The 25,502-nt window shown below is 42.1% G+C and overlaps 1 protein-coding gene across 3 annotated transcripts; it reads right to left on the minus strand.

Annotated features, from left to right (window-relative positions):
- Positions 1–155: 155 nt before the first annotated feature.
- B4GALT4 (beta-1,4-galactosyltransferase 4) lies at positions 156–24,858 on the minus strand. Of its 3 annotated transcripts, none has more exons than XM_012780587.2 (8): positions 24,766–24,858; positions 15,810–16,207; positions 12,974–13,206; positions 10,645–10,832; positions 7,217–7,303; positions 5,852–5,974; positions 3,778–3,882; positions 156–1,053 (listed from the first exon to the last, which is right to left on the minus strand). In XM_012780587.2, exons 2-8 carry the CDS (start codon positions 16,060–16,062, stop codon positions 921–923), a joined length of 1,122 nt encoding a protein of 373 aa, XP_012636041.2. In that variant the 5' UTR covers positions 16,063–16,207; positions 24,766–24,858; the 3' UTR covers positions 156–920. The 3 variants fall into 3 exon arrangements, with proteins under 3 accessions (XP_012636041.2, XP_012636042.2, XP_012636043.2); XM_012780588.2 differs by having other exon boundaries at positions 24,605–24,817; XM_012780589.2 differs by lacking the exon at positions 7,217–7,303.
- Between the last annotated feature and the right edge of the window lie 644 nt (positions 24,859–25,502).

Below are 25,502 nucleotides of genomic sequence, written 5' to 3' on the forward strand. Positions count from 1 at the left end.
GGGGATGCAAAGATGAAAGAGAGAGAAAGTGGAGGGTTTTGTTTCTTTTGTTGTGTTTTCAAGCTGTTTCGAATTACAGATACTGAAGTGAATATATCTGTAAGCCTCAAATAACAGTAAAAAAAAAAAAAAAAGCAAGACTGAGTACGCAAAGCTTTTTCATTTTACTACAGAGGTATTTTATAGATGTATTAATTTGTAAACTGCTAATTCATATCCTACATGTACAAAATCATTTTACAAAATTCTTAAAAACTAGTAGGTAACATGTTCTCTGCTGCGCTACTGCTGGAAGGCGTATTAACTGCAGAGCAGCCACGGCAGCACCCAGCAACCCCCAGGCAGCTGCAGCCTCTTCCTCCGACACTCTGCCTCCGCCACCTCTTCCTTCCCAAGGCCACCGCATCTTGATTCTTCACCTTTTCTCCCCACTTCTGTGGCCTTCCTCTTCTCACCCGGGACCCCATTTCACAGAAGACTGTGCAGGATAAATAAGTAACAGAAACATATCTTCGTACCTTTCTTCCTCGAATGAGAACACTTCTGGTTCTCCGAGACATTCAGTAATCTTATTTCCTGTGGCCTTTTACCCCACAATATACCATTTCAAATGTAAATAAATCTCCTTCAACCACAGTTCTCAAGTAGCCTTCATTATATCCTTTGAGTCGTCCTTTTATATTTAGTCCTTTAAGTATCCATATCACAATATTTGACCCTCATGATAAAAACAACTAGGAAAGCTGTCTTGCTACAATTGTTTTACATTCCATATCTGCTAAGAAAATATAAAAAGGAAAAATTCAGCCCAATAATTAGTTGTAACAGGTTCTGAATGTGTGCTACTAGGAGAAGTCTCTAGGCCAAAATTATTGCAATCATATAATTCGTCCTTCCAAGTGTCACCAAAAGATTCCAGGTCATGCACCAGACCAGAAGTCCACTGTGATGTTGATATATAAAGGATTGTGTTCCACAGACAGTAATTTATAAGTACAACTAGTCAACCCATCTCTTTTCCACACTCGTGCTACCTGGTGTAAGAGCTTCATCCTAAAAATAAAAAGAACAAATGTGAATGATAAGGATATAACCTATGTTTCCATTGCTTTTTGCCTTGCCCCAAAGTGTGGCATAATTATTATAAAAATTACTGTACCAGTTGGGTTTCCTGCTGTAAAAAAGTGTGTTTCTCCATCAAAAGTAACAGACACCAATGATACCATGTATTCATGTACCAGACCCTACGTGGGACCCTGGGAACCAAGGATGACAAGAGTCATTGCCCTCAGTGAGCTGATGTCTACAGGACAAAAGGATGTGCAAGAAACAGTGTGTGAGCCACAGATCCTTTAATGAGCTTCAGGAGGTCTCTGAATCCTCCAATGTTGTTGGGAAAATTATGTCTGTAGGCAGGGAAGGTACAAAGCTTTCATAAGAGTCTCCCAAAAAAGTTAGAGTGTACATAGATGAGGAGAATAAGGGGCACCCAACTCCATGAGGGACACTGGCGAGGGGCCACAGGGAAAGGTACATTTCACTAATGCTTAAAATAGGAGGAATTCACCAAGGGAAGAAGGTGAAGGAAAGGACACTCCAGGCAGAGTGACCACCCTGGGCAAGATGTACCAACACGCAGAAGAGCAGGGTGCGTTTGAAGAAGAGTGTGGAATCCGGGAAGACTAGTGGGCAGTGAACTGAACAGAGCTCTACCTGCTTCACAGTGAAAAACAATAAATTTTGGTTACACATAACAATGTGGATAGAGATCAGAAACATAATGGCAAGCTACATAAAGTCAGAGAAGAATAAATACAGCGTGATTTCATTTATATAAAGTTGAAAAACAGACACAACTAAACAATCTCTTGTTCAGGGATACAAGCATATGGGAAGACAAGGAAACCAAGAAACAGCAGAAATACTTATCATTATCACAAATAGTTATCACAAACATTCAGTAAAGAGTTACCTGGGTAGGGGAATGAAGGGGGGGATGGGAAGAGGGAGAATATGGGGTTAGGGAGACCCCACAGGCAATGGGGCCCACCGCTTTGGTGGGGTATACCAGCAGCGTTCATGGTATCAAGAATCTTCATACTTTTCATAATTTAGAAGTATTCTTTTCTATCTATTCAATAATTAATTTTTTTTAATGTAGAGAGAAAAATACATGCTTATGGACACAGACTAGGAAGACACAGAAAACAGAAACAGCTGTTTTGTGACAGTGGTAGACTCTAACAAAAGGACTAAAAGCTTTTTAATATTTTAATTTTTTAATTTTAATATTTGTTTTAAAATATTAATTCTAACAGAGCCCTTTAATATTGAGCTGAAAGCCCTTTAATACTGTTTAAAAATGTGGATGCTAACAAAAGGGCTAAAAGCCCCTTAATGCTGTTTTAAAATTTAGGGAAAACATCGCAACAAGGAAATATAGATTCTTCAATCAGAGCCCCATAACAGTTGGCTTACCTGTCAGGATCCCTTGGTGAAAGGGAAAATCCCTAGGGTAGGAAAATTACAAGATGAGCTTAGACAGGGGTCTTCAAACTTTTTAAACAGGAGGCCAGTTCACTGTCCCTGAGACTGTTGGAGGGCCAGACTACAGTTTTAAAAAAACTATGAACAAATTCTTATGCACACTGCACATATCTTATTTTGAAGTAAAAAAACAAATGGGCAAAAATACCCACATGTGGCCTGCGAGCCATAGTTTGAGGACGCCTGGCTTAGAACAGCTCATCACGCCAAAGCACAGGGAAGGAAGCTCTCAAAGACTACTGTGGTTATATTGAAAGGACTCAGCCCCCAGAAGACACAATTTGAGTATCAAAAAGTATACTAACTATATCCTGAAGGATGCTAGGGAATACCAACTCATTAGTCTGAAAAATTATTAATCAATGCTTGATTCTTTCCCATTATTCTGCCTCTCCTACAAAAACTGGACACCCAGGGTACTCAAATAAATGAAGAGGGCAAGTCTTTCTTTGTAGAAAAATCTAGCAAATGCAGAAGGAATGGTAGAATTAGAATATTACAATTTTGCAACCCCAAATTCAATAATAAATTTAGAAATCAAGCATCCATGGCTACTAAAATCATTAGGTGAAAAACTGACAGGGAATTTCACAATGAGTGGATTAGGCTAAATACCTAAACTCACAAACCAAGCCTGACATCACGAGAAAGGCACAACCAGACATTACATCCTCCTGTTGTGACACAAAAGGAGATACACAATACCATCACTGAAGTGTTCTTGCCTGAAAACAATATCTGGGATTTGTTTGAGTCTCCAGAAATCTAGAGCAATCTAATTCCCAGTTTATAAGAAGATACAGAAGTCAGAGGAATACATTCAATTATACCACTAGAATGCAATCGGCAAAATCCATAACGTAAGAAATTCTATTGGACAAATGACCTGGTTTGTTCAACAAATAAACTGCAAGGAAAAAAAAAAAAAGAAGGGGAGGGGAAACCTACAGATCAAAAGAGATCATCCAAACGCAACACGGACCTTGTCTAGATACTGATCTGAACAAACCAACTATTTAAAAAAAGTGTTCATGAGATAATCAAGGAAATCTGAACACTGACTAGACATCCGATGATATTAAGGAGGTACTGTTAATTTTATTAATAAGTATGATAACAATATTGTGACTCTTGTTTCAAAAACCTCGTATCTGATCAAATTCAGCATAGTCCTTCCTGACAGAAGAGACCACGTAGGTAGCTTGCCAGTCACATGAATCCAGGACTCACCGTTCTATATTCACCTCATTGCCTCTGTCTCTGGTATGGAAGATCATCGTATATTTACCCACGTCAGGCAGTGGTCGGGATATTTTCATTCTAAGGAGCTCAACCCTAGAAAAATAATAGAAAAAATTAAAAAAAAAAATCCATCCCACCTATCTACTGGGCACTTAAAAAGAATCACTCACCAAAGTTTACACACACACACACACACACACACACACACATACACACACACACACACACACAGTGTCACATATAGCTTGATTATTTGGGTATTAAAAAAAGAAGGAAAAACTCCTAAAATTTCAGATTTCCTATTACAGTGGGAACTGAGGCAATAAGCCCATAAAAATCACATTTAACATTTACTACTAGGGTACAAAGGAGATGGGTCAGTTTATAGTTAGTCATTTTCAAAAGAAAAAAGCCAATAAAGTACTCATTTTAAAATATCCCAAAAACTAGGAGAATCAAGTCTCTTAGGATCCTGAATTTACTTAGAGTTGCCTTCTCTTAACAAAGAAAGGAATGATCGTTTAAGGTCACAAGCTTTAAAGCCACAAACCTAGGTTCAAATCTGGACTCTATCACTTACAGCCTCAGTAAGTCAGTTCTGTATTTCAGGTCTCAGTTCCCTTGTCTGTAAGAGGGTAATGGTGATACAGAGTTGATTTGAAATGACATAATCTGCATGGAACACGCTTTGCAAACTGCAGTGTATTATATAAGCAAAGAAGGGTGGGGCCCATTGCACAGGTGAATAAGTAGGTATTTAGCAAATAAATCTCAACCAACTTTTACATTCAAATCATTTTGGCTGATCCATAACATCAGTCAAGAACCATTCTGAAGGCCATTATGACCCTATCAAACGAAAGCAAAACTTGGGGCTCCCCTGTACCTTGAAGCTGAGGGGTAGCAGGAAAAAAGTGAAGATATGTGATCAATGGAAAATTCTACTATTCACCCCAGCTGGGCAGTGAAGTGGACTTGAGGCAGAGGATAGGAATTATTTACTGTTTGGCCTTTGCTACTCTTGCCTGAAATCTAGCAGGCAGCCTCCATCCAGTTGGTGGGCATGGCCGCAGGCTGTTACAGCTGGGCTGCTGCCCATCACTATGGCCATTTCTGCAGAGCCCTTGGGCAGGGGAATCCATCCCCTCTTGCCAGAAACATGCCAGAGACTATCTGCCTAGACACAGGAATAAGACCAGCACGATTCCCGCGGTTCCTTCGGCTGAAGCAATGGAAAATTTCTGATAGTCATGCATTTATTAATTCAGAACACTGGCTTAGAAATTTCCTTTCCAAGAAGCAACAGCAGGAAGGAAAGGGAGGAGCTCTGATAGCCAGAAAGACCTTGTGATTACAAGTTGGAAGATACCAGCTCCAAGCTCTTGAATAACTACTTATTTCTAGGAAGTAGGGATACCTGTAACTACCTGGCCACAAAACCCAAGTTCAGAGGAAGACTCTGAGAGAAGAGGCTAGATTTACCCACTCTGAGCCCACCACAGAGAACACAGTCCGAGAGAACTGAAGGCAATGCCAACAGCCCAGAGTCAGGCCCGGGCGTCAGGCCGCCAGCGGCGCCCCCAGTGTGCGGGGCTGGCTAATGCATGCGGAGGAGAGGACACCCTTGCCTACTTCAGGATGTGCAGCTCCTCACAGGCTGCTGGCACTCCCTGCTCTGGACACTGGGAAGTGTGCCAGGATCCCCTGGGGTCCGAGAGAAAGCGTAAGGCTCTTAACAGGCCCTCCTGCAAACTGCATTTTTGCAGACACCCTGCAGTTTGAGACGTCCCATTCACTGATGAGACCTTGTCTCAGTAAGTAACTCCCACTGACAAGTCCACAGAGGCCCTCACCACACCCAAACACCCACGAGCCGGGAATAAGCTGCCACTAGCAAAGAACTATTTGGGCCATCCTGTCCTCGCTCCACCCGCTTTAAGCCCTAATCCACAGCCTAGTGACCTGCCGGTCCAGCACCCAGAGGAATGATACATAAGCGCAGGCTTCCAGAGCCACCACTGATAGGAGAGCCCCATAAAGGGGACCCTTCTCTGTTGTTCACCTGAGTCTGAGGTCATCGTCTTCGCCTCCCCATCCCCAGTAGTTGTTAGAGAATCCATTCACCTTGAAAAATTGCTCTCTGCTTAGGGCAGTAACACCCCCAAAATATCCATTGTAACGTAACCTGGAGCAAAAGAAAGCAAAGAAAAGGTAAGAACATTAGTAACAAGACCTTTTGTTCTCCACAGACATTTCAGAGGTCTCTGATTTCAAGGCTAGCATTCTAGGAACACTTCCAATCCATTTGCTCCTGCTTGACACCGGCCTGCCAACACGCCTGGCCTCCCCTGTCTTGCCTTCTCTGTCTACACAAATGCTCACCTTTGCTCACTAAGCAAAGTGCCACCCAACTGGTATCGGTGATGTTTATGTGTACAGGTCTATAGAGATACCTGTAAATGTGAACCACAACATCAGATCTGGATGACAGATTTCATCTCATGTGCCAATCTAATGCATGGTAACAGCTACCAAGGGCACTTGGTTAAGAAGGATTCTGAGGCTGCATCCAGGTTCAGCATAAATGAGTGTCATGAGGACTTTTTGTTTTACTTTTACTTCTGCCAGGGCAGTGGTGGAAAGCAGGAGACAGCTCCTTCACACACTCTATGTACACACCCTTCATTCAAATCTCCACTTCTCTGCATGCAGATCTTCAACTCACGCTCTGTTTCCTGGAGAATCCAACATACCTTAACACCCCTGAGGTTTCTGGCCTGGTAACTAGGTAAAGGATAGTACCTTTCGTATACAGAATAATAATTAGGTTTTGAGAAGAGAGTAAATTATGGTTCCGACTGAGCTGAATTTGAGATATCTCTGGGGCTTTGCCAGTAGGCAAAAGGACACAGAGGCCAAACTCACAAAAGAAGAATGGCTACAGACACGGCTTTGGAAATAAGCTGTCAACAGGTAGTACTGGAAGGCACAGGAGTAGAAGAAATCATCCAGAGAGAATCTAGTCAGTGAGGAAAGTACAGAGGTAGAAGTGTGGGGTTAAGTTCTATGAAACTGTGGAGAATACTACCAACAAGTAAAAGGGGAAAGAGAAAAAAAAAAAACACATGAAAATGGTCAGGAGAGAACAGTCTGAGAGCACCTCCCAGTGAGATAGGACTCTTATTATCAGTGGACAAATTACTAAATCTGAGAAATAAAGATATCCTTTAATTGTAACAAGTCAGAAATGCAAATGAAGGCAGCTTAATAATCTGGATGTTACTGAATAAAAAGATGTAAATATTTGGAGGATTTCTAACTTTAATTAACTTCAGTTCAAACTGTTCCAGGACCAATTACATATTCATGGTTTTCCAGATAAGAAGACAAACCAAAAGGAAAGATCAATAAACACATAAACACTTGCCATCTAACAGGCGACGTCTCAAAAGCTAATTTGTAGCTCAGCTGTTTGTTTCTATGTTCTGAGTACAGCCTGGGGATACTGAATAACCTATAAAAAAACATAGATTTATTTACATATACCCCTAACTTAAAATTCTGGGAAACAGTATTTTTGAAACCTAAAACAAACAAAAGGAAATAAGGTGCTCAGAAGGTAATTGTTACTGATCAAGCCATCTACTAGCAGTGACTCGTAGCAATGGTTATCAGAAACTGTTTGGGAAGTGTGGGGCGCGGTGACAACGCCATTACAAGATGGCGCCGATTTCCGGTGGCCCGCCTGTAGTAAACAAGTTCAGCGCATGCGCAGAGTAAGTCCTGGCCTGTTCTATAAGTATGCATATGAAGGATCTTAGCTTGGCCTATCAGTAATAACCCTCGCGCGCTTTTAACCTATCCCCATCACTTCCCTCCTTCCTTAGAGTATATAAGTGTGTGAGAGCTTGTGCTCAGGGTCTTCCGCATCATGTAAGTCTAAAGGGAACCCCATTAAAGCACTGTCAGAAGAACTCCAGTTGCCGCGTCTTCCTTGCTGGCGAGGCAGGCGCGACAGGGAAGGATTCTTAATCAGCAGCTTCCTCGGGGCACTGTGAGTGGAACTACTGCCGGGCATAACCTGCCATGCACCAGCGAGCAAGTGCCACAAGAGAACCAGCACTGATGATTTGGGGGTGATCTGTCACAACCACTATCCGCCATGCACAAGGCAGCTGGCTAAACACGTAATGCATACCCCCTGCCCTGCAGGGTTTGGGCACTAACAGGAGAAATGAGTATTATTGGGGTTCTGAGGAAGAAGATGCCACCACAGCAGGAGGAGGTGAGCCTGGAAGGATTTAGATAGGCAGAAAAAGGGGGGGGGGGTCTCCTGGTAGCCAGAACTCTGTGAGCCCAAGCACAGGAGGGAGACAAGCGCAGGCTGTGTGAGGAACACCTGGGACAAGTTTAGCTGGGGCAGGGAGGAGCAGAGGAGACAAGTTGGAAAGAAAGGCTAAGGAGCTGTGTCTCAGGTGCCTATTGGATGGCAACTGTCTAGGTATTTATTGATCTTTGCTTTGGGTTTTCCTTCTTTTCTGTAAAAGCATAAATATTGAATTGGCCCAGAACAGTTTTATTTGCATTTTTTAAAGGGCTGTAAGGCCCAAGGGCAGGGAGAATATAGTCATAAAATAACAGTGGAATCATAAAATAACAGTCGAAAGGAGGCAGTTGCCAAAGGTATTCTGGCCAGTAAAATTCGCCAGAGGCTGGTCTAGAGCTTTATCACTGATCCACAAGCACCGATAAACAAGATCAATCTTGGCTTCGTTAGAGTCAAAGACACTTGGGGCAAGTTCCTTTAACTTCTTCTCTCTCCATGTGTAAAGGGAAAAAATGTCTTGTACTTAAACTCATGGGGCTGGCGTGACAGAGGAGGATGTGCGGATTTAAGCTCAGTGGCGCAGTGACACATAGTTGCCAGCAGGGGGCAGACACCCAGCTGCCTGCCGCTGAGCTTGACGCCACCACAGGGAGTGGGGCAGAGTAGAAAAGGTAAGCAGTGGCAGGTAAGGACCCAACTCCCATGTTACCTGTACATGCCTCTGTGTGGCTACAAAAGATGAGGCCATTTACAGGATACATACAATGAAATAGAATAATATAAATGACAAACCAGAGAAAAATTTAAATCAGGACATAAAATTAAGACAGGAAATACATTAGAACTCTGATCTGCAAATAAGTTTCTTTTCGGTTTCTAAAAGAGGGCCATGGATTTGGCTTAGAGCTTCCTGCAACCAGATCAAAAGGGCAAACACGTTCAATTATCTGATTCACATTAAGAAAAACGTGTCAGTTTCTCAAGACAAAGACTTTCTGATATCTAGCTAGAAAGAAGTGGGCAATGGGAGGGTTATAGTTATGGCAAGTTTCTGAAGGAGAGGCGTTCTGTGTTGTAGATAGGAATAGCTTATTAATGTTACATAATAAGTGAACAGATGGTAACCTGCTTCTTAAAAAACCACAGTGTGCTCAGCCATGATATGCTGCTTTCTTCAAGGCAGAAGTGGCTCAAAGAAACCAGAAAACAAAACCTTTAGATAATAAGATTCAAATCCATACATCAAGTTCTCACCAAAGAGAAAAATCTTGTGCTTCTCTCCTTGTCCTCTGTCCCCACTGTCCTCACCCTAATTCAAGCTTGTGGCTTCTCCCCTCCTACCTTGCTCCAACCAATACATGAAAGACAGTCTGCACTGAGCTTTCTCCTGTCATTCCCTACCTGTAACCATGTGTCAACAGCTCCTATCCCCTTCCATAGGAAATCCAAACTTCTTACCAGACTAAACAAAGCCTGTATAATCTCTGGCCCCTGCCTAGCTTCATCTCTTGCCCCTCCTCCCAGACATTCTAGAATACCAATGAACTGCTTGCATATCTCCCCAAACCATGCCATGCTCTCTGGCATGTTTTAGGACTCTGCTGAGAAGCTCCTGTTGATTCCACAAGATGAAGGTGTCACCTTCCCTGAGGAACAGCCTGAAACCCTTCCCTCTATGGTGTTTCTTAAAAGACATTGTGCTCTCAACCACTGCAGCTTGTTCTAGGTGTTTGTTTATATCCCACAGCTTATACAGGGATTGGGTTTAAAGTCCGTAGCTGAGGCAAAGTCACCTGAAGTCCCCTTACTCAAGAATTATATTAAACAGTTCAATGTGAGAGCTACACAGTAACAGCAACATGGAAGCCAAGAGCAAGTGAAGCATCAAGAGATTCAGTTTCCATTTCACACTCAAGAGTATGCATGGTGGAATCTCCTGTGTTATTTTATAGTTTTATAGTTCTCTCCCCCCTCTTCCCCTCTCCTTATCCAGTGCATCTAGTTGTATTTGCAGAAATGCAAAAGTAATGCAACTCCACTGTAACTACCTGTCTCTTCACCCCAACACTCAATAGGGAGCTTTTTGAGGGCAGTGGACATGCCTCTCTGAACTCCAGAAAAAGGCCACATCTGGAAAGCAATGTCACAACTGAGGCCTAAAAGTTGACCCAAGGGACACCATCTTGTTGCCTCCTAGAGGTGGGAGTCGGGGATAGACAGATAAGTTACTTGAGTTCTACTCAGCTTGTGGCTTTTCCACCATGTGGGCACTGCAGGGTGAGGCCAGCCACCACTTGCAATGCTCAGACTGTGTTCTCTCCCCTGTTCTTTCCCTTTTGTCTTTGTGATTTTCTGCCAAAGCTGCTATGGGGTATTTTCCTTTTACAATCTCTAATTCCTGTTTTGAATTTGAAGCAATATATCATGGACCATTTTTCTTGTTTCTTGCTTTGCTAAGACACTCTGGGCACTTGCTGCACACAGGCAAGCTTCTTGACCTCAGCAACCCAGCAGCACAGCCATGTTACCTGTACCCAGTGCTGTTCCTGCCGACCACCAGGTGTCTGGGCTGATCCTCACACTTGTAAAGGTTGAGGTCATTCTCGGGCACCAGGTCCACATCGTGGAATATAAAGCAGTCCCAGTTTTCCTCCTTGAGAGCTTCCAGATAGCCCACATTCAAGAGTTTGGCTCGATTAAACTTTTTACTTCCAGCCTACAGATACAGAGATTAAAATTTGAAAAGCTCCTGAGATGGGATTTCACATTGTTCCCCTCTTCAGATCAGATTCCAGAGTTGGTATTATTCTTGCTAACACACAAGACTATACTTGTGATGTAAAGATCTGACGGAGTAGCTGCAATGATCACGAAAGACCATTGGAGTTTTGTTCTTTATGCTTCACACGTACTTATGTTCCATTACTTAAAAACATTCCTTGAAATCTAGAGAGTTGTTGTTTAATAGCATAGAGTTTCAGTTTTGCAAGATTAAAAAGTTCTGGAGATTGGATATACAACAGTATGAATATTCATAACACTACTGAACTGTACACTTAAAAAGGGTTAAGATGGTAAAAATAAATAAGTAAAAGTGAAAAAAATGGCTAAGATGGTAAATTTTATGTTATGTGTACTTTACCACAATTAAAACATTTTTAAACAGTTTTAAAACATAAAAATAACTCAAATAATTATCAATAATGTAGTGTACACTTAAAATTTATTAAAAGGATAGATGTTCTTACTGTAATTAAAAAAAATTTTTTGAACCCAAAATTTCACAAATACCTTTATTCCATATAAAACTACAAAACCTTTCTTATATACTAGTCATATCAATCAGTATTACTGCTTCACTGTTCAATTCTTAGCTGATCCCAATCTTACCCTGTTATAAATTCATACTAAGCTTCCAAGAGATTTAGTTAATAGCTTGCAGAAAGGATTAAGAAATCCTGACCTATAAACAGAGAAGATTTATTACTAATATTGCTAAGCTACTCAAAAGTTTCTTGGAAATCACTGTAAGAGGATCCCGTTATGACACAAATGGCAGAGGCCAATCTTCACAGCGTCCTTACGGAGAGAGATTCGCCACTGGGTAGGGAAAGAGCACAATCAGATCTGTAATATGATCAAAGCTATAGTATAGAAATAAATTTACAGTATTAATTTTTTTCATGGCTGCCTGGATCAAATTCCATAAGAATAAATTCCAGTTCAATAAATGGTTTATCATAACAAAAGTACAAGCAGTTTCAGGAGCTACCACAGTGTTTTCCTGAAAAGAATAACATAAAGTAGACGTATTTTTCTATTCATCTGGGCTGCTGTCCTGAATAAGAACTCAAAATCAAATAAATCAAACCTATGGCCAACAATGTTAAAAGCAAAAATAACTATAAAACAATGTAAAATTTTGTTTCAAGCACTAAAAAATGGGCATAGATATATAAGCACATTGATTTTCAAGATCCCAGATTATTATAGAATACACACTGCAGACCTAATCCTCTGAGTTGTCAAAAATTCTACTTAAAATGAATATTACCAGTCATAATGAATGTTACATAAGTACTTATGATTTTGCTTGCACTCTTAGAATTTCTAAGAATTTGAGAGGGAATTATTTGCATAGCCAAGGACAATTTTGAAAAGTTTAAACATAGATGTTTAACTGATGTCTTTCAAGTTTTCTTTCAATAAACTTTAATACCAAATAGAGGCACCTTAAATCACCCAATCCACTGACCTCGCAGCTAAAATCTTCCAAAGCAGCCTACAATTACAGAGTTCCTACTAAATCATGCTTCTGGAAGCCAAATAAGTGAATCAAGAAAGTGAAAATTAAACATAACATGTTTTACATAATAACTGGTGGCAAAGTTAAGGGCAGAAAAATGGATATAGTCATGGCTATTAATAGAATATTATGTCAAATCCTCTGTCTAGGTCCCCCATTAAATAGCTATAGTTAATAATGAAAACAATTCTAACATCTCATGGTGTAGTGTAAAGCAAATGCAGAAGGAAACATAAGGAGTCAGTAAATCTCAAGGGAAAACCCTGGGTCAGTCACTGGCTAACAAGGAAGGGCTCACAAAAAATACCTCTAGCTTCCTCTAGAGGTTCATTGAAGGGCAGCAAAATTTCCCACAACTTGGTCCCATAACTCCACACTCTGGGACAAGAACTGTCTCTGCTCCTTTCAGGGATAAATGAGGTAAGAGAACTCTCCTTTGATGACGTTAATAGTTTGCTGGTCCTTTCACCTACGATGGACAAATGGTCATGTGGCCGAGTCCTTGAGAGAGCAGGGCCTGGAGGGAGGGCCCTGGTCTGCCCCACACTCACCTGGTGGATGATGTAGATGCCATACTCCAGCTGCTGCCTCTGCAGGAAGGGATGGAGATGCTCTAGCAGGTACATCAGGTGTTTCTCTCTGTTCCGGTGCGGAATGAGGATGGCCACCCGCTGCAGAGCCCTACATTCCTCAGGGTGATAGCGGCCTCCGTACACTTTGGGATTTTCCGCCCGTACCTCTTCCAAAGTGAGATCTGGTTTGAAAATGAGCTTGCTCTTGCCTCCTACAATAAACACAGGACACAGGTAATAACAGTACTACCTTAGAGGGGGCTCAGGGGCTGACATGAGCTAATACATATAAAGCACACTGAACACCGTCAGGCACACAGTGAGCACTGTGAGCGTCAGCTTTTATTATTATTACTTTGAAGGCTCGTTTAGTCATGGACTACAACCACAGAATCATATCACTAAGCTTATCAGCTGCAAAGCAAGCAAAGTGATACATAAGAGCATTTCCTTGTGGCTGGGTAATCAACTCTGGCTGTCTGATCCACCTGTAAGTAGCAAATACAGACTGTCGTAGTGACCCTGGTAAAAAGCAAAGGTCAAGGCTAGACTGAGTCACTCTTCAAATCTGCCCTCTACTCATTTCCTTCTCCAGATTCCAGAAAGAGGGTGAAATCTCTTAAAAATCAAGAGTATTGCATGGAATCAAGCTCCTGACCGAGACCCTTTTCCCACTCCTTCCTAAACTCCAGCTGTCCTCGCTCCCTGTAGGAAAAGCACTAGAAAGAAGTAGAAACTAGCCTCACTCCCTAACCCAGCACGTCAGGCACGTGCAACACTGTAACAATTCTCCATTGTGCCACCTTGGCAGACATTTCCAAAGGAGTACAGCATTTGCTCAGTGAGTCTGGAAGAAACCTGACCAGATGAAGCCCAAAGAAGCCACAAGTGGAAACTGAGCTAAGCTTTTTTTATCTTTCTTTTTTTTTTTAATTCCACATATATTGGTCAGGGTGCAAACTCTCAAGATGCCTGCATGTTGTGCTATCTCCTTCTGAGCAAAGCAGTCACAGGCCCGTCCTACCTATGAATACAAATCTCCATGCCTGGTCCATGTGACCATGCCCGACCCTGGCTATGGCTGTTTAGACCAGGCTCAAGAGTCTAACAGCACCTTGATTCTCTGCCCAGTAGCACCAAGGGTAAGTAACTGCCTCAAGCCACCCAGAGAGAATAACTGGCCTACAGGAGTCTTCCAGAAGGATCTGCTAGACACAGAGTCAGCAATCAGTAATGCCCTAAAAACAAGCTGTAAGAAAGACAGTTTCACAGAAGACAAGTGCTGCTGGGCTACAGAGCTGCCAGAGATAAAGGGGTGGCTGTCGAAATGGTTTCCTGGGCAGCCTTTTCATAAACCCCCATTATTAACCTGACCTGGGACAAGTCTCTGTTCTTGCCCCCTAAAAAAGCCTCATTCAACAGGTCTAATATAAACTAGCTTGCTGCCTCACCTTCTCATTGCCATAATTTTTTAATGTGCCCATCTTAAGTCATCACTTCTATGCCATCCTTGTAATCTAGCACTCGCTCAGCATTGCATCACCCCATCTCTTCTTTATGAATTAATTTACTGCTTAAATATATTCTGAAGATTTGGGGTAAAGGGGGACACTACAGTCAGATCTGCATTTTAATCATTTTCATATCTCAACTTGTGTAATTTGTGAAGAGAACACACGATCATGAGTGACGTTCTGGCTCTTCCGTGACTGACTAAAGACAAGTAGCATGTCCATATGAATGCAGTACAAGACTGTGATTCCACTAGGAAACAGAGTCCATGTACTGAATGTTTGTGTCCCCCCCAAAATTCAAATGTTGAAGCCCTAACCCCCAACGTGGGGCCTTTGGAAAGTAATTAGGTTTAGATGAGCTCACGAGGGTGGAGCCTCTGTGTGGGATCAATGCCCTTACAAAAGCAGCAAGAGACATGAATCTGTCTCTCCTCGTCTCCTCCCCCTCTCCCTACATGTGTGTAAGGAAAGGCCACGCGAGGACGTACTCAGGAAGAAGAAGGCCCTCACCAAGACTGCCAGCATCTGACTATGCTGGCACTCTGATCTCAGACTGTTAAATTAATTTTCTGTTAATTTAAATTGAAAGGCACGACTTCCAAGGGGAATAAAAACATATAGCAATACTTAATAAACACTAAAGACAATATCGAAAACTTTAATCTTTGCCCCTTGACTCCATACTTTCGGCCAAAGGGATATAACAAATGTGACACAAATGGAATCTTGAACACGCCTTCATTTCTCCATTCGTGCTCTGCTGGTACCATGAGAAGAACATGCCCAGGCTAGCCCACTGGTCCCAGGATGAGAACGGGAGACACATAGAACAGAGCCACCATCCTGGATCAATGGACTCTGTCACTACGTGCTTTTGAGACTTGTGGCTGGATAATAAAATTGGGTATGTTCATATGATGGAATACTAGACATCAATGAAAATGAACAAGCTATAACCACATGCAACCATGTGAGCCAATCTCACAAAAATAATGTTGAACAACAGAAGTCAAACACAAAAGAATACATCATATATGCTTCCAATTTGTAAAGTTCAAAACAGGAAAAATCTCACCTATAGAGTTAGAATCTTGAAGACAAGGTAGTGACTGAAAGAAGCGTGGGAACTGCGGGGGTTCTAGTACGATTCAATTTCTTAATGTACATGCTGGTTAGACAAGTATGTTCATTTTGCAAAACTCAACTGAGCTGTACACTTCTGAGTTTTATACTTTTCTGTACATACATTTAAATCAAAAGTTTGCATACAACTTATACAAAAGAAAAAAGGAAACACTTACTGAGGTGTGGAGACTTAGGGGGGCAGTCATCAAGTTCTGCCTTTTTCATGGATGCTTCATTAGTCAGAGTCGCTTCTTTCTCCAAAGCTAGGGCCTTATTGAAATTAAACATGAAATCCTTTGCTTTAGGAATCTCTTGAATAGCAGCCACAAAGTAGTTACTGGTGGCCCACCCAACCACCGTCAGGCACAAGGTAAAAAGCAACAGTAATCGGAATTTGTAGGAAAGGTGGAAAGTCAGGTTGAAGCCCATGTCTTTTATTATGTGAGTATGATGTATTTCTCTGCTTCACTGCAGGCAAGGAAACTTCAAGTTAAACTTTTCCAATCTGACTACAAACTTGATGAAAACTGAAGATACAATGTCTGCTTTTGCTCAGTAGATCTCCTCCAACTATCTAAAAGGCAATCACAAAAAGACATGTTTCAAATGGAAATCCTATCCTGAAATGATTTATTTCAGCACCAATTGCAAACTTATCCCCAATAGACCTTAACTAACATTAATGGTAGTTCTCCCACTTAGGGTTTAGAGATCAGAAAACCAAAGGTTTTAGAGGTTGAAGTTTCCAGCTATCTGTCACAGAAGCTCTTCTGGGTTAGTGCCCAGGCTGTCTGTCATCCAAGAAGGGAAGCCATTTCTGGATGCTGCGCAGAATGAAAAGGCCAAAGAGACAAGGGAGGGTGCACAGCCTAAGACACAGCCCTAATAGTTCTCTTCTTCAATTGTCCCTTCCTGAAACAGCCTTAGAAGAGAGTTAACAAAATGTCACACCTGTTACAGAAGCATATTTCGACCCAAAGAAAAAATAAGGAAAAAGATAAAAGTTCTTCTCCTCTGTGAGAGCTAGAAAAACATGGTCCTCAACAGCAGGGAATGAATGTTATGTTCTCAGTGAGGCACTGGCACAGGGCACAGCCCAACAGTGGGGTGGTGGGGGTGAGAGCAAGAAACACAAGAGAATCCCAACACAGGAGGGTCAACAATCTATAAGAATAACAGGTAGAACTACAGCATTGTGTTTAAGATCAGGGGTTTGAATTTAGACACAAACTATAGCTCCACAGCATAAAAGCCATGTAACCTCTGACCAATCATTTCCCAAGCCTCCATTTCCTTATCTGTAAAATGGGAATAAAAATAGTACCTAACTAGAGAGGATATTGTGGAACTGAATGACCTAAGGCATTTGCATATATATATTAGCCCACCTCGTGCCCCACGGTAAGTACCCACTAAATGGTAACCGCCACTGTTGTTACTGCTATATTCCTTTACATTAAATGCGTCTAGCTTAGGGATGGCCAACAGGCAGACACACTGGTGCTACCTAAACCATCACTTTTTGTACTGCATTTCTCACTGTCAGTTGATAAAGTGGCATTCTGATTTAACTTCAGTACCATAAGATGCGATAATATGAATTTACTTCCCAGAGGTAGCTATGCTCTGAGTTATTGACAAAAATCCACCTAGCTGAGGCCCACGCCAGACCATGGTAAATGCACTGAGGTGGTGAATGCTACGTGGTCAGGCCCCCTGGGACCCAGCCAGCAACGCGCCCTACCATCCTCTTTGCGTGGTCAGAACCAGTCTCTCCCCCAATTTTAAACATGTTCTAAGACAAACACAGAAAACGCTAAAGCCAGGGCACAGATAATCTCCATAAACATATACGTCCTCCATTACATGGGTAGAATGGAGACCAAAATATTTTCTATGCTAAATAATAACATAGGAACATTTATGATTATATCTTAAGTGACAAAAAGAAAACCAGAAAGTAAACTATGTATGTGTGCTATGATTACAACTAAAAATACAGAATATTCAAGATCGAGGTGCCGGCAAAAAAAAAAAAAAAAAAAAATATATAGAATAAAAGTCCAGAAAGAAATATACACAAAAGCAAACGATAATTATATTAAGCATATGGGATTAGCTGGGGTTTTTTTTTCCTCTTTTCTTTTTAGAATTTTAATATGGTTTCATATTATGGTTTATTTTTATATTTATGTTATATATTACATAGTCTCATACGTATGTATATTTTACATATATAGTTGTATAATATAGTCCTTTTATAATGAAAACAAAGTAAAGTTGTTTTTGTTTTGCTTTAAAAGAGAACTGGGAGGTGGCAGGTAACCCTAAAAAACAACAGCAAAAACAATCCTGGCAACTCTCAAGATAGTTTCATACTTACTAAAGGCTAGTATTCCACAAACTTAGCTCTGGGTTAGTTTGAAGGAAGCCTAGAAAACATTTCTCTCTAAACACAATGCTACAAATGGAAATGGAGTTTGGTTCTCAGGTCAAATCACAAAAGAGAATCTTTGATGCAGGAAGCAAATAAACAGTGTGGCCTGTGTTTAGGGTCCTGTGCCGGTGTAACAGAAAGTCGATGCTGAAGGCAGTAATAACAGCTGATAAGAGTGATTTATCTGTGTGTGTACTCTGTGCCATGCACGAGGTTGAATCACTTGTATTAACTTCATTCTCATCCAACTGATGAGAAAACAAAAGGTCTAGAGAGGTTAAGTAACTTGCCAAGACCACATAACCATATAGCAAGTGGGAAGGCTGGGTCTGAGCCCAGGGGGTCAGCTCCAAAATCCATGTTCTGGCGTGTCTGTCACGTGGACATTTTCTCTTTTCTCTCCTTGGTGCCTGAACAGGCCCAGGACGAACCCTTGAAATATGCACATTCCATTGGGTGGCCTTGTGCCTCTTTCCCACATCCACCTTGCCTTTCCTCGGGGCTGTCTGTTCAAATGCCTTCTGGAGGTCTGTTTGCTTCCCTTCAGGTGACAGTAGGTCTGTCATCAGGTTCCCAGGGACAATTAGACAACCTCCTGTGGATTAACTGCAGGGGGCTTAAATGCTGGGATCAGCAACTGTTTTTTATAAAGATATTAACTTTGGAAAATTTAGACTGGGAACATTACTTTTGTAAGAGCTATTTATGGAGGGATAGTCCCCTTAAAGAGAGAATCACGGACTGAGTGGAAAGAACGAATGATCATAAAATCACTGCAGTGTTAAGAGGACCTTAAAGAACACATATCCAGCTCCCTCGTTCTACAGAGGGGAAGTGTGGCCTGCAGAGATTTAAAACCCTACCCAAGGCAGAGGGTATACAGGAAATCTCTGTGGCTTCTGCTCAATTTTGCCGTAAACCTAAAACTGCTCTAAAAGATATCGTTGATCCTTGAACCACACAGGTTCGAACTTTCAACCAAACATGGGTGGAAAGTACAGTATTCTCAATCTCCCACATATGCGGAGAGCTGTCTTTTCCTATTCGCAGGGTCCACAGGGCCAACTGTGGGACTTGAGTATACACCAATTGGGGCATATATGCAGCCAGTCCCCACCCCCCCAACCCCATATACCATGGGATGACTGTAATTTAAAATAAAACCTACCTAAGAAGTAAACAACTCTGCTGTGAATAATCATAAACTAATAGTAATCAACTAGAGCCTATGGAATTTGTTTAAAGATAAGGACAATTATTCTACAAGGAGCCATTACTAATGATTACTTAATAATTAGGCCTTCATTGCTAATTCCACTTCTTGAGACTACATCTGAACCAGTTAAAAATCATCATTTACCCCTTTTTCTAAACCCAAGCACCCTCCCTGAAACTGTACAGAGAGCCAGCATCAGGGAAGTTCAAGGGGAAGGTTTCCTTGGTTCCTGTAAGCATCCAAGGTGTGAAGGTTTCTAACACTGTCCATCTGTCTTTCAAGAGAGACCAGCTAAGTGACTGGAGGCAACCCCTCTTTGTGTGTTTCACCAGCTATAAAATAGTAAAAAGCACTTATCTCAAAATGTTGCTGTGAAAATTTCATGAGATGAAGTACCCAAGTCCATCGGTATACCTGGTACATTCCCAGGAACACAAATATTGGCTGAGTACCAATGTAATTTATGTTCAAATGTTATTAGAATATTTGACAAGATAATGTTATCTCTGGAATTACATGTTGAGATACAAATAATTTTTATTTTCTATTTCTCTGTAATTTCTATTTTTCTTTCAATATGTATATATTACTTCTATAATTAGAAAAACATAATGACATTTTCAAAGAAAGTTATTTTTAGGGCAAGCATCTCCTGATTGGTGTTTAGGAAAATGCCATCAGACTGGACCTATTGCTCACATTTAAGTAATTAAGAAACCCTGAACTCTCAAAGCAGTCCCAGAGTTATTAACATTTTCTTCCAATCCAGGCTGTCTTGATATGACAGAGGAATTATGACTGCAAGAACAAATTCAAGCAAAATTAAAGCAATTTAGGGCAAGACTCACCACCCTTTTCCTTTCTAGAAGTCTACCCTAGAGTTAGTTTGAAATGCTCATGTTTTCATATTTGGTTTTCTTCCCCTCAATTCAACCAGTGTTCTCTGAGCACCTGCTATTTTCAAACAGAGTACTAGGGACAAGGGGAGACAGGGAATTAAAGACCAGTCCTTGCACTCAGAGTTTATTTCAAAATTTTCCTAGATCTTGATGTCTGCAATTTGTTTTCAGATATGCCAACACCCCCACCCCAAAGTAGAGGAAAAGATGAAACAAGATTGGTAAAATACTGAGATGTATTGAAGAGAGGTGATAGGTACCTGAGAGTCCATTTCCTTCCTCTCTACTTTCGTGTATGCTTGAAATTTTCCATAATAGTAATACTAAAAAAAAATCTAGCAAGGAAGACAAACTATAACAAAAGGTAAAGCAACATGAATGCTAAGTATTATTCTTGGAGAATCTCTAACCCCACACATTTTTACTCCACCGAGGGGGTTGGGAAGACACCAGGTATCACTCCACAAATGTATACTAAGATTTTATGCACTGGGAGAAAGGGTGTGGTCTTCATTCTGCAGCTGTGAGCACCAAAATCAGCATTCCAACATCTCTGAATCCATCTGGGAATTTTGTAGACACAGGGTATCTGAGGAGGCAGGATGTGGCTCCTGCTGCCTTGAGAATCCCTGGGCAGCACCAGCGGAAACACTGGTATTTTGCCACTCTTTTCACTCCTGCAGAGTTCCTGGGAGCTGTTTGTACACACGTTGCCCTACCTTCCTCAGGCCTTGATATCCTTTCTCCCAATTACAGCTCCTTTAGGAGGCTTCTGAATGAACACTGCCCAGATCCTAAAAGGGCAATGGCTCCCTGGGTAGGGGCATGAATGGGATAGGAATGATGACAGCCATTCGCAAGTAGAAGTCATTTAAACTCAAGGACTGAGTAAATTTATGGCAGTAAATTAACTTCATCCTCAAGGAGAATCACTGTTTTTGTATTCCTAGTGTCTCAAACCAACCTGACACACAGCAGGTGCTCAATCTGGTAAATAATGAATGACTTTCTAGGATATACTAGTTGAAATACATAAGGACACACCATAATTCCAGGCTACTGTTAAAAGGGATGAGACATGAAAAAAAGAGAAGGGAGGAAGATTAATAGAGAAGAAAAAAAAATGAAATGGGTATAAAATTTCATCTTAGGAAGATTTTTTTTTAATTGAAAAGGCTCGCACCAACACTAGCTCCCTCAGTTTACTAATACCAACACTCTTCCAAGGGAAGGAGGCCCATCTCTAATAAATGGCACTGTCTCTTGATCATGCCCACCACATTCTGCTTCTCTGCCACTGAGTTTTCAAAAGTGATACTTCTTATTCTTGACTTGGAAGGAGCTGCTGCTTGGCCGGCCTCTTCCTCCACGAATCCACTAAGTACCACTGGGTGAGCCACACGGCACACTGGGACACAGTGGACCTGTCTCTGGAAGCTGTGGAAACCCACACTGGAAGCCAGGTGGTCTTGCCAAACCCAAACAACTGAAATTGTTTGATAGAGTATATGTTATACAGCATAATACAGAATTCACAAGGATTTCTGATGGGAGGTTTTAATATAAGCTCATTGTGTACTTACATGCCATTTTCAGCTGTCCCTGAGAAGCCTACAGGGGGTCGGTAGGAGTGTACTTTCTGCAGTTATTAGGGGCACTTCAGTGAGGTTTGAGAAGCTCTGAGATAATGGAAAAAACTTCAGGGCTCTGAAGTCACAAAGAACTGAGTTCAAATTCTTGTTATCACATGCATAAATGGCTATAGACAACTGCCCTAAATTTTCTAAATCGGTTGGCCCATTTATTTAAAAAGTATTTCTCAAGGTGTACTTCTAAGTGGGCCTTTATCAAATACACAAGGGAATGTGTTAAAACTGCAGATTTGTGTCCTCAGCCCCACCCCCACAAAGATCCTAGGTCAGAACAGCTGGGTCTGGGACTCAGAAAAATGAAATTTTAATAAGCTCCCCAGGTAACTCTTATACACATTAAAGTTTGAGAACCACTGAAATAAGAGTATGGACCTGGAATGTAACAGATCCTTCAGAAATGTTAATTTTCCTTCTGGTGAGGAGTGCAGTAAGAAACTGGGTGAAAATGAGATTTTAAAAATGCATTTGAATAGCTTTTGATTCCACCATTTAGAAATTTATTCTAAGGAAATAATCAGAGAAGCAGACCATGATATTCAAACCAACACTGCTAAAGTAACCAAATATTGAGAAGAATCCAAGTGTTAACAATAAGGATCTGATTTAATTAATTACAGTACATCCATATGATGGAACATACACTTTTATTAAAATAGTGTTTAAAAGAACTTAACTACATGAAAAAGTGCTCATGATAGTTAAGTAAAAAATATACATATATAAAAACACATATCAAATACAATCCCAATTATATAACAAATGTGTGTGTGCACATGTCTTTTATGTATAAAATGCCTGAAAGAGTCACTGGTGGTCATCTCTAAATTATAGGATTGGGGAAAAGTGTTAATTCTTATGTATCTTCTAATTCTTCTAGAATGGGGTTTTTATGATCAGAAACAATGTTGTTGTTTTCTGATAAAATGCCTACATAGTTGTCCCTTAAAGTAGTCCCCACCTTATCTGTGGTTTCACTTTCCACGGTTTCAGTTACCTGCAGTACAGTACAGTACAGTAAGATATTTTGAGAGTGAGACCTCATTCACATAACTTTTATTGCAATATATTGTTATAATTATTCTATTTTATTATCAGTAAAAAAAAACCTATCAACTCCCTTTGTAAATATAAGAAAAAAAAAAGTAAAAAAAAAAAAAAAAAAAAAAACCTGATACTGTGCCTACTTTATAACCTCTTACTGTGCCTAATTTATAAATCATAGGCAGGTATATATATATGAAAAAATATAGTGTGTATAGAGTTCACTACTACCCACAGTTTCAGGCATTCACTGGGGGTCTTGCAACATACATATCCCCAGAAGACAAGGGGGACTACTGTATATTACAGAAAAATATCTAATCTGTTGCAGAATTGGAGTTTAAATAAATAAATTAATTAAATTAAAATCTCAGACGCTGATCTTCAATACCAGAGAATTCTGTGGGCTCTATTTGAAATCCCTGCTCCTAGGCTACACTCCCAGAGATTTTTATTTCAAACACCTGAGGTGAGGTGAAGAAATATGTATTTTTAACAAGAATCCAGGCAATTCTGAGAAATGCAGCCAGGTTTGAGAAACCATTGTTCACTGATGGCTTTTTTAAAAGAATAGAAAACCACCACTGACTTGCTTTGGATGTTCCCACTGTGAATCAAAGAGCCTCAGTGAGATTCTCAAATCATTGGCATGCATATCTGGAAAAAGCATACATTACTATTAGCTCAGCCTAAAGTAAATACCAAATGCTTATTCTATTAAATGGCATATAAAATATAATAGCAGCTGGGTTTACTGCCCTCTCTACCCACCCTCCCTCAGATTATGTAGCCAAACAGTTCAGCACGATTCAGTAATTCCCTTTAACAGATGTTTTTAATCTGATCAAAGCTATGGACCTTCTCTCTCCAAAATGCACTGACAAGTACACAACATTTTTTTTTGCCATTTTATGAGGTTTACAGTCTTCACAGAAGCCAAATCTGCTCTAGAAGATAAAATTCTCAAAACTTAATCTACATTCAATCGAACATCACCCCCCACCCCTCCAGAGACATCCCAGCACTCCCCATCCAGGTACCGGGCTAGCCCTCCAGGGCCTCCTTTGAACCCCAATTTCTCAACCTGGACCCTGAATCCTATTCCTCCCGATCTAAGATTCCTCGACCTTCTTGCATCCTCGATATGTTTTCTTTCCTGTCTTTAAAACTTGGTTTCAACCTCTCCTCGACCCTCAAATTACCATCTCCTTCCTCCTCCTTTTCATCCCGGAACGGGTGGGGAGGTCCCGCTGTGCCCTCGCCGCCTCCACCCGGAACACGCTGCCACCGGGCGCACGCCCACCCTCCGACGGTACCTGCTCTCCCGAGGCTCCGGCCCAAAGGCCTCTCCTCGGTCCAGAGCCCCCTAGACTATTTCTATTTTTCTCTTTCCAAACCAAGAGTTAACGGCCCTTATCTAATGGAAGCCGGAACACCAAGAGTCACCGATGCAGGGACACTGGACGTACTGAGGGCCCGGCTCCGAAGTCCTGCAAAACACGGGTGACTAACCCGCCCGAGACGGGTCGGAGCTCGTCGGCCCGGGCTGGGATCGGCTGATCGCGTTTCTACTTGAAAAGCTGGAGAAAGGCGGCTTCCAGGTGGATGCACCCCGCGGGGACAGGGGTGCTGGGGTGACCCAGAATCGCGACGCTGGGCCCCCGGGGATGAGCCCCGGGTCCCTCCCTGGCTGGCAGCATCTCGCCCGGCTCCCCCGCGCCCGCACCTGAGCCGCAGCCTCCCATCAGCTCGGCCTCCGCAGGACCCGCCGGGCCGGCCGCCGGCCGCACGACGCCCGGCCGCGCGACCCCAGTCCAGGGCCCGCGCAGGCGCCGCGTCCCGGAACTGCGCGTCGCGGGCGGCGGATCCGAGGCCGCGCGTACTCACCCCAGCCGCGGCCTCGCCAGCGAGCGCTGCCTGGGTAAAGGGGAGGCCGAGCAAGCGGCCCCGGGGACCGCCCCGCCGCCCGGGAGGCGGCCCCTGAGCGCCGGCTCCGCCTCCCGCCCGCCTCGGGCCGGGCAGCTGGCGCGCGCGGCTCTCCGCCCGCCCGGTAGACCCCGCCTCGGCGCTGGGAGGGCGGGGAGGGCATCCGGGAGTTGGACATCTCGGCCTTGGGTGATAGTACAGCCTTGTGCCAGTAGCAGTGGGCTAGGTGCTGAGTGCTCCCCCAATTCCATCCTCTTAAATACAAAGCTCTGGGAAGGAGATAAGAACCTGCCCATTTTACATAGTGGGAAACTGAGTCTTTAGAGGTGAATAAATTTGCCTTACATCACCCTGTGAGGTGTCAGCACTCTGAACTGCTTAACGTGCCTGGCTTTTCGCATTTCACAGGACTGTGGAGAATATTAAATGAGTCAATTGTGAACAATTCTTTTTTCTTCAAAGATATTATTACAGAAAGCCAAGACAATCACATTTATGCTAAAGATTTGAGTAAAAATCATGGTAGGCTCTGTTTAGACAGACAAGACAGCAGGCTAGATTCTCCAGGGCAGCCTCTCCCTGTGCTCACAGCAATACATTAGATTCTCCAAGAACCACCCTATCCACTCTACCCTAAAAGGGACCAACCATGGGAAGAAACAGTGCTGGGGTCACTAAGCTCTAAGCAGAGATCTGGG

This window comes from Microcebus murinus, chromosome 1 (assembly GCF_040939455.1).
Source record: "Microcebus murinus isolate Inina chromosome 1, M.murinus_Inina_mat1.0, whole genome shotgun sequence".
In the NCBI taxonomy this organism is placed as follows: Eukaryota; Metazoa; Chordata; class Mammalia; order Primates; family Cheirogaleidae; genus Microcebus; species Microcebus murinus.

Bases quoted from the DNA above. Each gene is read 5' to 3' on its own strand.
- B4GALT4 (XM_012780587.2), bottom strand. From the start codon at position 16,062: ATGGGCTTCAACCTGACTTTCCACCTTTCCTACAAATTCCGATTACTG. The intron at 5,975-7,216 runs GCAAGTGTTTAT...CTTTTGCTCCAG, and splicing joins GAGACGTCGCCTGTTAGATG to GTTACGTTACAATGGATATT. The intron at 3,883-5,851 runs GTGAACAACAGA...TTATTTTTCTAG, and splicing joins GACGATGACCTCAGACTCAG to GGTTGAGCTCCTTAGAATGA.